This window comes from Cryptomeria japonica, chromosome 9, assembly GCF_030272615.1.
Source record: "Cryptomeria japonica chromosome 9, Sugi_1.0, whole genome shotgun sequence".
Lineage (NCBI taxonomy): Eukaryota > Viridiplantae > Streptophyta > Pinopsida > Cupressales > Cupressaceae > Cryptomeria > Cryptomeria japonica.
Window position 1 is genome coordinate 459,064,938 of NC_081413.1, and position 14,112 is coordinate 459,079,049.

The following is a 14,112-nucleotide window of genomic DNA, read 5'->3' on the forward strand; positions in this document are numbered from 1 at the left end:
AGGTAGACCTATGACAAGGTTTCCCATTGAAGATAAAGCCCTAAAATTCAGATGGTCTAATCTTCTTTGCCAAACTTCATTTGCATTAGTGGCTTCATGGATTAGGGCTAGGTTGGGTTCTGTGCACAGCTCATACAAATAGCCCTGTCTCTGTCCAATGGTCTTTGCCTTCTTGATGGAAGAGTTCTTTGGCCAAGCCAATACTCTATTGTCCATGAATGTCACTCTGTATCCGTTATCTTCCCATGCCGATATAGAGACTAGATTCCTTTTGATGTCAGGGACATATAGTACTCCTTCGAGCCGTAAGGATATGCCTGTCTTCAATTTGATGGTGCAGGTTCCCATTCCTCTGACTAGATGTGTGGAGTCATCTCCGAAGGTTACTTCTTCATTACTCTCCTCTGTCATGGAGTCAAGTACTTCTCTAAACCCTGTGATGTGCCTAGATGAACCACTGTCAATCACCCATGAGTTGATCTTGTTAGAAGCTTGGCTTGTGAGTGCTGAGTAGAACACATACTTTCCGGAGCCATCTTCCCCTTTAGTCTTTCCTGCTTAGGCAAATGTAGCATGTTGCTTGGTTCTTTCCGGGCACTTTGCAACATAGTGTCCGAACTGATCACATCTGTAGCATTGGATGTGAGATAAGTCCTTCTTTGAAGTGTTCTTGCCTTGACGACCCTTTCTCTTCCTAAACTGCCTTTTCTTGTTTTGCTTGGTGGAGTTAGTGTTTAGGACTTGTAGGTCTTCATCTATATTCTTATGTTTTATTCCTTTCTTATTCAATCTAGATTCCTCCTGGAGACAGTCATCTCTTAGTCTTTCAAACACAGGATATTTGTCCCTTGCACTCCCTTGCACTGATGCCCTGGACAAATGTTTCCCATGTACTAGGTAACCCATCTAGAGCAATGAGTGTTAACTCTTTGCTCTGGATCTCATATCCTAGAGTTGCTAGTTCATCTCTTAGAGTTGAGATCCTCATGAAGTAGGCGTTTACTGTCTCTCCTTTGTTCATGGTTGTATGATTGATTTCTCGCTTCAAGGCCAGAGTTCGACTTGCATTTGATATCTCAAATGTGTTCACAAGTGCTTAGAACATTTCAAAAGTCATTCCATGTTTCTTTATAATGGGCATTATGTTATTTCTCACCCCATCAACAATAATCTTGATTGCTTTTTCATTTCCTTCTAACCATGATGTTTTGTCAGGTTCGGTCTCTAGTTCCATAGATTCAGTCTTGATAAAAGTTTCAACTTTACTCTCCCTTAGAATCATCTTGATTCTGAATTTCCATGCGGAGAAATCATCACCAACACCAAGTCTATCTTCGAATCTCATAGCATTGGCCATTAGAGAAAAAAATGCTTGATATAAACTAGTTCTTAAATTTTCCACAAAATTGAATGGCCTCAAGTTCGATAAATTGGCTCTGATACCATGTAAATGTTATTGCAATTTTCAATTTAATGAACAAGTTATATGCAAGATGGTGTATTTAATATTTAGGTATTATGACTATAACAATAATATTGTTGTCTTTCTTTTGCTGCAGGTACGGAGGATGAACATGTATCGATTTCAATGTCATCCCCTTTCTTTTGAATGATGCATATATAGTAAGGTAGTCACGATCAAGTGGCACCTTCATCGGACATGTCTTTTAGACATGTCCGACCAAGATGTCACTTGGTCGTGACTCTTACAAATGGCAACCGATCCATTCGGTGTCTACGATAACTAACTGGTGTCATTGTAAATGATAACACACCCGATAATGAATTGGTATCAAAGCAAACAAGCCCGATAACTAATTCGGGTCAATTCTAATATAACCCGATAATGTTTGGACATGTATTAATTGTAATTTGATAATGAAGAGGTTCGATATCATTCATATGAAATATATATCTGCATTACCGTCTTTCTTCATTTGATGTAAACAGATAGGTATATGGTTTTATCTGATTGATGCTACTTGAATCAACATACTATAAAGTCTTCATGAAAGAAATATTTATTAAATGATTCATTAATATCACTTAATAAATATTTCCATTGAAAATAAAATATTAAGTGATATTAACGAATCACTTAATAAATATTAACAAAGGGATCCAAAACATTCCTATCGATCCCTTAGGCAAATCACAGGGGATTAAGCATGAGGGGAAAAGAAATAAAAACCTAAGACAAAAATGTCGTAACCTATCAACACATATTTAGGGAAAAAGAAAACCCTAAAAGCTTATTTCATCCTCTTGTCTTTGGCATTCGATACATTTTTTCTTTCTGCTGGAAACCGAAGTGGCGGCCATGAGGGTTTGGAGGTCGAAATGATCTGCAATCCTGAGGTCGAAATTATTATTACTCCATAGGTGACTTTCTGGAAAAATTCGAAGAGTCTTTCATTGATTCTGAGAAGATCAAAATTTCTTTGGCATGCAAACCGCCTGGTAAGTCGCGAAAGATGAGATTTTGACTTCTATTTTGAAATGAAAGTTGCTCTAGTTTAACTAATTTTATGCATATTTTCCGTTAATGCTTTTGTTGTGCTGGGTGTGACCTTTCTGTGTGCGAACTGGGCACTGTCGTCAGAGCTCTCCCTTTCTAGGGGTCGAAAGGAGAAAAACTGGAAATAATTGCAGACCTTTCCGTTTAAAAACTGGCTGCCTCAGGTGCGTATTTCTTCAAAAATATTAAGTTGAAACTCAAACATTTTTTATAAATAAAAAAAACTGCAATTCTTCTACTCATTGTGATGTTGTTGTTCTTTCATCATGATAAGCATCAAATGTTCCACTTTTGAAACCCATTAATGGCGACGAAAACTACCACTAACCATGTGTTTATTGACCTCCTCCTGCTGAAAACATCATTTATTTTCGAAAAAATAACATTGTTGAAACTTTTTAACAATATTATTCTGCTGTGCAAACACATGAACTGCTATTTGAGCTCTTGTGCGTGATTCCTTTGCTATGCTGGGACTGCATCACTGCATACATTATTTCTTTTATTTGCTCTGTTAAAAAAAACAAAGTGACTGCCTATTGCACAAATTCACCATCCTTTGAAAGACAAAGACTGATGTAACTGCTCTCCTTATTGTGATTAAAATGGACAATCATTTGATAGTGAAAGTACTACTTTATTGTCCCTCAACTACTCTTTATTGAAGACCCTGTCAGTGCATATATTGCAGATGTGAAGGCTGTCCTGAGACCAAAATTCAACTTACACTGCCAAGTCTTTACTTTCTGTTATGATCTTCTTCAACGGGACTGTAAACTCTTTATATAGTTTTCTTCTTGTTGTCATACTTCAATTGCAACCTTTGATCTTGCTTGCAGCCCGTTTGTACATTTATGACTGTCATCATTTGACCACTGTCTTTCTCTGCCCTGACATTGTTTCTCAATCTTTATCCAGATTGAGCTGCTACAGAAAAAACCTTGATATCTCTTTCTCGTGGGCATCTTTGTGTTGTAGATTTGCACATCCTACTCCATCAACCATCTGCTAACACCGCCCCCCGCCCCCCCTCATTGTTCATTTGAAGATGTTGACAAGACTTGTATGCTTTGATTTGTATCCCATAAAGTATGATTACTCTTATACACCACTGATATTACCTGCTCTCCTGTGTGCACAGTCATGATCACATACAGGGCTGTTAGTTATTATTACTGTTATTGCTCCATTTGACTGTCACAAATCTGCAAATTGATCACTGATAAAAGAAGGGTTGTAGTTGACTATAATTTGTTCATTGCTATTAGTGTCTTTGCTTTTGTTATGATCTTCAATAATGTCTAGAAAGCTACCTGAAAAGGAGCTGCACTCTTATTTAAGTCCACCGTATTCATAAGGTTGCCTTGATATCATAGGGATACTATTAAACCTTTGTCACTCAAATTCATGCTCGTCATTAGTGATCTCTTTTTGTGTTGTTGTTGTTACTTGACTGTTAGAACAGTCCTATATAATTACAGCTAACCATTTTCTCTTTGGTTACACTCTGCCTCTAATAGATTCCTTCAAAATGAAGGATTTTATGATGCCTTAGCTGGGTTCGATGATTGGATAAGAGACCATTGCTCTGTGTAAGACCTCAGTGCTTCATACTTGCTGCTCTTTTGGATATCCAACGCTTCACAGTACAGACTTGTTAGTCTATGCATCTTTTCTTTTAACATTTGACGTTCATGGGAATTTTTAACTCTGGGCGTAAGAAACCGATCCATGAATACCAACCAGTTGTCTGCTGCTACACTTATTGCATTGCATTGTCCTTTGTTTGAGCAATCTTTTGTAATCATTGTATCTCTGCTAAGGCACCTGCACTTATCTGTAATAGCATGTTGGGCTCAACCCTTGTGGGAGCCACATTTTAACCCACATGCTAAAATCTAACGAACATGATTATAATTACACCTGCATTTGCACATAACACACATTAGATAAAAATGGGCATGTGATAAGTGTGTTCGATAATCTTGCTTTCTTGGAGGCCCGTGACAAGCTAGCTCTTATTATGTATGTGAAGGCCATATTGTATGTTTATAGATGCATGTATAACTAGTGTTTGATGACCCGACATTGCTCTAACAACATTTTCACTTCCAGATGCAGGCATGCGGAGTAGTAAGCGAGCAATAGCTGGATGCAAGGCAAGCAGGGAGACTAAAGACGATGCGGGGTAGCTCAAGCCGGACTCGTCATTCAGGCAATGACGAGTCACCCTTCATTACTTGTGCATTTTCTTTTCATAGCACCTATAAATGTATCATGTGCATTATAATGGTTAGTTTCACGGCTTGTGTGAGACATTATTTATTTATATTGTCAATAAAGATTACCTTTTCTTATCAGAAATATTTGCACACTCTCCTGTAACATATGCATCTACATGAATGCAATTTGCAATTTGATAATGTAATTCTTTTAGACTCTTCTTGGGCATTTGGAGTGCAAAATAGCAAAAGTAATATGTATCTTTGTTTCCATTTTGTAAAACAAGCATAGCTTAACCTATTTTTTAGCTAGAAGCGAAAAATAGGTAACATTTTGGCGACATCTGCTATATGTTTGCCTGCTAAACATCTTGACCAGCTACCTTAGACAATTCATTGGGCACAGAGTCACTGAAAAAATTTTGAAAACTGAAAAAACACATTCACAGCACTACAAAAACTTTCCTTTTCTAAACCTGTCCTAACCTATTGAGTATACATGTGTGGTTTATGGCAGTGAGCTTGACACCTTACTATCGTGAATCCTACATGTGTAATTGATAGATTAGGATAGGGCAGCAACAAAGCACTTCCTCTGAAAACACATTCTTAGAAAACAGCTGAGAGTTGTTAGTGTTTTGTGATGCAGACATGCATGATGTGTGATAGTGACTCTATGATTCACTCTTTCATATGATGGGTGCCTACTTTACAGAACCGTAGCAACTTACAACAGTTACCTCCGCAAAACCAAAAACAACTAACAACTAACTGTGCACGAAGCGCTTAGGGAAAACAAAAACAGCAACTAATCTATTGTGCAGCAGCACTTATTTAGCACCAAAAACCTACTCTAGTATATACAGGTTGTTGATCATACCTCAAAAGCAATGCTTGAGGTGAATCCCATTGACTGGGATTGGCTCCATATTGCCATCCAGCTTGGAAAGCTAGAAAGCGTTGTTTACATTCAAAAATGATGTAAGGCCTGCTCCAGAATGCATCGAAATTGGAATGCTTTCCAGGCCTGCTCCAGAATGCATCGAAATTGGAATGCTTTCCAAGCCTGCTTTTAAGAGTATCCCATTTCAGCACTATGTCTCCTTCCTGGAAATTTCTTGGAGACGCTTTTTTGTCAAAAGACCTCTTCATCTGAGCCTAATGTTGCTCTATCTTCATCATAGCATCATTCCTAGTTTCTTCTAGCTCAAACAACTGAGCTAGTCTCACTGTTAAAGGGCCTTCCTCCAGTGTGTCTAGCTGATTGGCCAAATCTAGTGTTGGAAGCTCGAATGAGATAGGAAGCCCTGCTTCCCTACCATACACCAGCATGAAAGGTGACCTCCCTGTGGACCTTTTCAGAGTGATCCTATCAGCCCATAAGGTTGATTTCAATTGAGTATGCCAGATCCTTTGGTTACCTTCCATCGTCCTCTTTATGATCCTGATCATATTTTTATTGGTTGACACCACCTGGCCATTGCCTTGCAGATAGTAGTTGGAGGATGTATTAAGGTAGATCCCCCTCTTGACAGCCCAATCAGATATTTTAAGACCAACAAAAGTGAGGCCATTGTCTGAAATGATGGACTCAAGAACCCCGAATCTGGCAACCAGATCTTCATAAAAATTTAGAACAGCAGACTCAGTGGCCTCCTTGAGTGCCACTGTTCAGTCCATTTGGTGAAATAGTCTGTGGCTGTAAGTACCCACTTATGGCCAGCACTGGATGAAGGGTTTATCACCCCAATAAAGTCCAAACCCCACTTCATGAAGGGTTGTTCAACCTGGATTGGCTGCAAAGGTAAAGCTGCCAATCTCTCTTTACCAACAAACAAGGCGCATTCTTTGCACTTCCTAACCCATACATGCGCATCTCTAAATAAAGTGGGCCAATAATAGCCACCCTTCATCACCTTAAGAGTTGTTGCTCTTGGTGAAAAATGGCCTCCAGCTGATCCCTCATGAAAATCATGCAGCACTTTCTTTACTTGGTCAAGCCCAATACACCTCAGCAATACACCATTCAAATCTTTACGAAAGAGGACACCATTAATAAGTGCATAAGGTATGGACTGCACTCTAAAATATCTTCTTTTAGCTTTGTCTAGAAGCTTAGGACACTCACCAGTTTGCAGAAAATGAGCCATTTCCTGCACCCAATCAGTAGTAGGAGCTAAAATATCCGCTAGCTCATCATCTTGCAGTGTTAGAACAGTTTCTTGCGCATTCTTTGGTGTGCTAGAAATGCCATCAGCAAGTTGTTCGCACAAACCTTTGCCCCTAACCAATTTGGTAACCTGAATCTTGACGTCATATTCCATTACCTTGGTTACCCAGCCAGCTCTCTTATCATTGAGATCTTTGCTCAACAAAAACTCTTTTACGCTCGGATGAGCAACCATTAGATTAATGCTATTGTTAGACAACATGTACTTGAACTTCTTTAAACTCTTGATAATAGCAAGTACATGTTTTTCTACAAAAGTGTACCTTAGCTCATAATCCTTCAATGCTTGATTGAAAAAAGATAAAGGTTGTTCCGAGCCTTCAACGTTTTGTTGTACCAACATAGCTAAAACAGAATCAACATTACCATAAGCATATAATGTGAAATCCTTAGAAAAATCAGGATTCAGAAGTGTAGGAGCAACAGCCAATGCTTCTTTAATCAGCTCAAAGCTTATCTTACCCTCCTTAGTCCAGCTATAAGACATATTCTTCCTCAGCATAGCAGTTAGAGGATTCAACAAATCTGAAATATTAGAGATAAATCTCCTAACAAAATTAATCCTTCCAATGAAACTTTGCAAACCCTTCTTGTGTGTTGGTAAAGGAAGGGCCAAAATGGCACTTATTGTTACCAAAGCGCTTGGAGACCAACTATAATAGGTTCCCTCAAAGTTTACAAATCCAAGCCCTTACCTATCTTGGGTCTATACCCTCAAGGCTTATTGGTCGCTGATCCCCACCCTATCTTGGGACTTAACCTATTGCTTGGATTTAGACTGCCCCTCTTTGAAACATCTCAATCCCATCTTCTTAAATATGGAAAGTAATAACATGATTTAGACTATAAGTATATATATTTCTTATATATTATGAATACGTATATGAAATCAAGTATGACTATCATACATATTGCAGTCCATATTAGTATTACTATTAATTCTGCATAAGAACATTATTGGGCTTCATATATTAAGGACACTTATTAAACACATCCCCATACATACCACTAAGAACAAGGATGTTACTGCCTGTAACTTAATAACAGTTCTGATCTGATCTGATCCATGGTGCTCTTACTAGATGCTTTTGATTCCTTTCCTTTATATCTCTCAATGTGAGGGAGAGGTCACACCTCTTCATCATGTATGCCCTTTGGCTTTTGATTCCTTTCCTTTATATCTCTCAATGTGAGGGAGAGGTCACACCTCTTCATCATGTATGCCCTTTGGCAAGAGACACACCCTTTCACCATTCCCTTTGATAGAGTGCAACTCTTCATTATTTCTGCCCTTTGAAAGGGACACAACCTCTCATAATCAGATATGCACTTATTATTTAAATTAGATCTGCACTTCTCATTTCCAAATTATCCCCCCTCTCATATGAGGTTATCTTCTCCCTTTTATATCTCATTGTTGAGGGAGTCACAACTTTTCCTTTCATGTCTTTTGACTTTTCATTAACTTAATTAATTTTTTAATTATAATTGATCATATTTAATTATATTATTTTATATTTTAATTTAATTTTAAATATTTTAATTTTATTATTATCATTTATTATTAAATTTTATTTCAAAGTGGGGACATTACATTCGTGCATCAAGTAAACACCAAAACCAAGCTCCTACAGCTGTTTGTTCACTAAATCTGTATTGTTTTCAGCTGCCCACCCATCCAATATCATGTCAGTGAAACCATCAACCTGTGTATCCAATTCCTTCACCATGGGATACTCCTCCTTGTCAAGAATAGACAAGTTAGCATTTATGGCAGGGGGTACATAAGGTTCTATATGATCATTTGCTATAGTTTCTGGCTTAATAGTAACCTTAGTACCATACCTTGTCCTGAAAACATGTGGGACCAATCTGAACATAAATACCCACCAATCTTAGCAGTGAAATCCCATGACAAACATATAGCAAAGTAGGGAGGCAAGTCAATGACATAGACATCTTTCGGAATGGCAAAACCCGGGCATGCATGCAATGTCAAACTCAAATTTTTGACAACACCGACTGTGTTAACAGCAGTACCATCCAAGAGGACTACTCCCTGTTCAAGAGGTTCATACTCTAACTCCTAGTTTGTCAACTATTTGTTTGGGCATTACAGAGCTACTAGCTCCTGAGTCTATCATGCAATTGTGGACTAGGTGCTTACCAATGATTAGAGAAACATAAAAAGGAGGTGGCTTGACTTCCTTTCCCGGCTGTTCAATACCTGTTTTGGAAACATTGGTAAGCATCACTCTAGATTGTTCATTGGTGGGCTCATGTGACAAACTGACATCTGACAAGGCTGATTGTAGGAGACTCTTTTGACCAGGTATAGCCAATGAATCCCACATAGACAAGGTAACGTTAGCCCTTTTCATATGATCAATGATATTAAAATCAGCTACACTTACCTTGTTCTGAATTTGTTGAACAACAACATTTTTTTCTTTTACAAGCGCTGGCTGCGCTGAATCTTTTGGCTGCTCTATACTTGCTGCAACTTGATTCGCTGCTAAAAATGGGATATTTTGTCCATTAGATGAGCTAGCAGCCCCCTTTTGGGTGTTTGGAATGTGCTTCTACTGAGAAACACCACTATCTGCTCGTTGTCCATCATCCACAGCTCTCCTTTTTGACCTCATGTACGTTGCAACTATGTAATTGATTTGGTGCTTGTGGGTTGTTCATTCCACAAAATTCTTCCCTCTGAAAGTTAAGAAGGGACACTTCTCCCTGCATATCCAAGTATTTTATTTTATTTTTAATAAATTTACATATCATTTTAGTAGTTGTCTTCATGATTTAGAAAAAAATTGTCATCCCCTTATCCCTGAAACTCTGAGAAACACTAAATTTACCAACTCTACAATTATCTTTGGAAATGCCTACATTAGTTTAGTTTCTGGTTACACTTTTTAGCAACAAAGCTGCTTTTAGCCTTGTACATTCTAATTGTAAGTAGATGTACTTTGAGACCCATTCACCTACGTCAGTCCCTCAAGGACATTAATACAGCTGCTTATTTCGTTATTCTGGTCTAATTCTTTAAACATTTAAAATGGCAGTAATCGTAAGCCTAAAAGAAACTGGTCTGAACTTCTTCTTTTTTGAACTGATCCTCATATATTGAGCCTAAAAGAGGCTTTTCCAAATGGACCCTTTGATAGAATGGATTCCTTAGGAAATCATATATTAAGCTTAAATATACTCTTATATAGACCACTGAGATCACAAAACCCTTTTTTGAATATCTGTTTGTGCATTTTTGGTTTCAAGTTTTGCATAGGCGTGTTCTATAGTGATGAGAGATTGATACAAAGTGAATTTCATAGGTGTAATACATGGGCTAGTAAAATTCTATGTTGAATCAATTATTAAAACTTACCAGAGTTATAGTTTGTATTTTTCAATTTGAGGATTACAAAAGCTTTCAAAAATAGAAAATAATGAAAAAATTTAAACGATATGAAAGGAAACACATAGTCCTCAAATATAACCTTATGTATAGTTCTATTCCTTTGCAGGTCTCTATGACCTTAATATTGATCAGCTCTAGGACGTGCTTGCTAACCAACTTGCTTTTGCTGATAGAACCCAGAATGTTAAAAGAAAATATAATTTCAAAGCTTATTGAACATTGAAAAGGGAGAGATCTAATGCAGATAGACTGATGTAGGTTCAAGAGAATATGGTAACTAGTGATCCCAAAATACATAATGATGGCTGAGGGATAGTGCAGATACTGATGATTCCACTTGGGCAATCCATGACAATCAAGGACTACAGTAACTTATTTTTCAATGAGATACACCAGTGGAAATACTGCTTCTCGTTGATCTATATAACCTAATTAGTCCTCGTAAAAAATCATAATGTTGGCACTGTATAAAAAGTACTAGATGACTACTGCTACATCAGATTGGTTTGTGTTGCCAAAAATGGTTTTTATCAGTAACAAGAAGCTATTTTTCCACATATTTTAATTATATAAAAAAGGATGTCCACCTATTGAACAACTATATATTATATTTCAATTTCATTAAAATCATGTCCTAAAAGCAATTTTGTAGCTATAGAAATAGAGAAAATAAAGTCATATAAATACACACCCTTCTTTGACACCTATTGATATTATTGCTGTATTTAGTGCTAAGATAGGGTGTTCCATATCAATTCCATGATGATGGCCCCCATGTGCATGATTACTTCCATGTGTATGCATCAAGGAATGCATGTCCAAATGGGAAGATGAATTCAGCAAGCCCTACAAAAGAGAAGACCAATTTAGTTGTGCAAACGAATAAATTGCAGTAAAAATATTACTTACAGTAAATAAACAAAACTTCTAATAAGTTGCTAGTAACCTGCTAAACAACCTTAAATGAGATTATCATGAATACAAAAGGAAATCAGTATGTAAATCTCTTTAGTTACATTATAAAATTCTTGAAAACTTTTAAATAGCAAAATTGGGATCTTTGGATTTGGCCTTCTCTACCAATCAGCTTGTTACAACCATTCTCAATTGAAAATAATATCCTCAAGGAGCAACCACATGGATTATGTACCGGTGCTGGAAATTAAAATTAAGAAATTTTGCTCTAAATATTCTACAGAAATATTGTAAATTTATACATATGCACCAAAAACTACTGTAAACACAATTCATGTAACAGCAAGTGAATGACAAGTAGTACTTGTGTAAATATGTCGGCATCTTCTTCAAAGTCAATAGGATATCTGTGAGTGTTAAAGTTTGGATCAGATTAGATATGAAAATAGTTTGTTTTTTTTTTTACTTAGTTCTTACTAAACTATATGTCAATGAACTCTTGAATGCAGGTTGCTGCACATATGAAGGGAACACAACTTAATGCGTAATTTATATGAGAGTCTTCTGAATGAGGCAGATCAATATCTGAAAGGCTTGCACTTATGATTACTGTACTTGCCTTATTAAACTCGAACTGCACCATAATATATACCTTACGGTATAGGCATGTCAATGGACAGACATGCCTCTACATACGTGGAGACATGTCGATGAATAGACATGCCTCCACGTACGTGGAGACATGTCGATGAATTGAGATGTCTATACACCTAAGGTTTATGCAAGACAACAATATCTAATCATTATTTATTCGGTTAATATTCAAACAGCGATTCCTCTTATCGTTTAGCATTTTAACGATTCTTCAAATCGTTAATCATTATTGTTACGTGCAATAACGATTTCCATAATCGTCTTTGAAAAGAGATCGACTTAAGTCGATATGCACAGCGATAAATATATATCGGATTTATTTCATGAGAGTCGATTCATATTGATCAAATGAAATGATCAATATAATCGATACTTATAGATACGGTGCTCATATTCTGATTTGTATAGGCAGTAATAAATATTCATTATGTATATATAGATATTCGTATATCTAATAATGGCACTTATTATTATTACAAATATTAATATATATATATTCATATCAACGATAATATGCATTACTTATACATATGAGACTTCTCCGACCGAAGCTATAAAACATCAACACGCCCTCTTAGCTAGGGAGGAGGATTACAAGTTTTTTATATAGAGGAAACTACACATAGTGTAGTAGAAATCATTATGTGATATCAGGAGCAATGGTCTACAAGTATCAACACTTATGATACTTACCAAAGCTCAACATGCCCAATACGGTATGTGCACTAGCATCAACCATATGATGCCTACCATAGGGATGTATGAAAATCATGGCATACTCACAGATATTAAGCACTTAATATCCACCATGATATATCTCAACAATTTCAGTATATCAACGTTATGATAAAAATTGTTGTAAGAGATATGCACTATCATGACATGTTCACAGATATCAACCATGATTCTGGCGCTTGAGGATCATAGTTTGTATCAACTTGCTAATTCTGGAGATTCTCAGGAGCATGCTCTGGTTGCTTGGAGTACATCAATCAAAACACTTTGGCATCAGCGTTATGGGCACTTAAAAGTGCACTATCTCTCTCAATTATATCGGGAGGGTTTGGTTACTGGTCTACCTCAGATCCAACCTCAAAATCATAGAGTTTGTGAAGCCTGTCAAGCTGGGAAGCAGCATCGAACACCATTCTCGGATGGTGATTCTTGGCGAGCCTCCAAGGTCCTTCAGTTGGTTCACGTTGATGTATGTGGGCCAATGAACACTCCATCTATTATTGGTTGCAGGTACTTCTTGTTATTTGTTGACGATTTCAGTTGTAAAATGTGGGTGTATTTTCTAAAAAATAAATCCGATGTGTTCAATACACATCAGCAGTTTAAGGCCTTAGTTGAGAAAGAATCCAGTTCTCAGATTGTCACTCTAAGGTCAGATAATGGGGGACAGTTTTGTTTCAATGACCTCTCTACATTTTGTGCTACACATGGCATTAAATGCCAACTCACCACACCATACACCCCTCAGCAAAATGGTGTCATTGAACGTAGGAATCGCACCATTACTGAAATGGCTCGTTCTATGATAGAGCATCGCAATGTTCCTAAGAAATATTGGGCTGAAGCAGTTTACACTGCAGTCTATCTCCTAAATCGGTCACCTACATATGCCATCAAGAAGATGACTCTTGAAGAAGCTTGGTCAGGATGCAAGCCTAAAGTGGGCCATTTGAAAGTCTTCGGTTCTACGGCTCATGTATGGATTCCACACGTTAAACGTGCTAAGCTGGATTCAAAGAGCCAAACACTTATGTATACTAGTTATGGCAACAACCACAAGGCCTATAGGTTGATTGATGTGGAGACAGATCGTCTCATTTTCAGTCGTGATGTTGTGGTTGATGAGACTATTGGTCCATTCATGCCTTCTACTAGTCCTAGTCCTACAGCTCAATCTTTGAAGACTCCTGATCTTGGTGTTCGTCTTCCTCTTAGTTCCCATGATGGGAGGGCTTCAAAGCATTTTGACTCTGAAGATGAGGAATCTACCAATCCAGCACCACCTGATTTTCCACAGAATTCGCATCCAGATGACTTTGTTCCAGAAACTCTAGGGGATGTTGTTCCTCCAATGCCAAATGTTGGTACTTCTACCCTCAGGCCTAAGTGGTGGGCCAAGACTATCAGAGATCTTCAT

General features: G+C 37.4%; 1 protein-coding gene across 1 annotated transcript in view; it reads right to left on the reverse strand.

Annotated features, from left to right (window-relative positions):
* The window catches only part of LOC131071659 (metal tolerance protein 2), a 329,214-nt gene that overhangs the window by 209,717 nt on the left and 105,385 nt on the right, over nt 1-14,112 (reverse strand). The window contains exon 4 of the mRNA XM_058007584.2: nt 11,083-11,237. Coding sequence (XP_057863567.2) covers nt 11,083-11,237 — 155 coding nt within the window. The remainder of the gene's footprint in view (nt 1-11,082; nt 11,238-14,112) is intronic.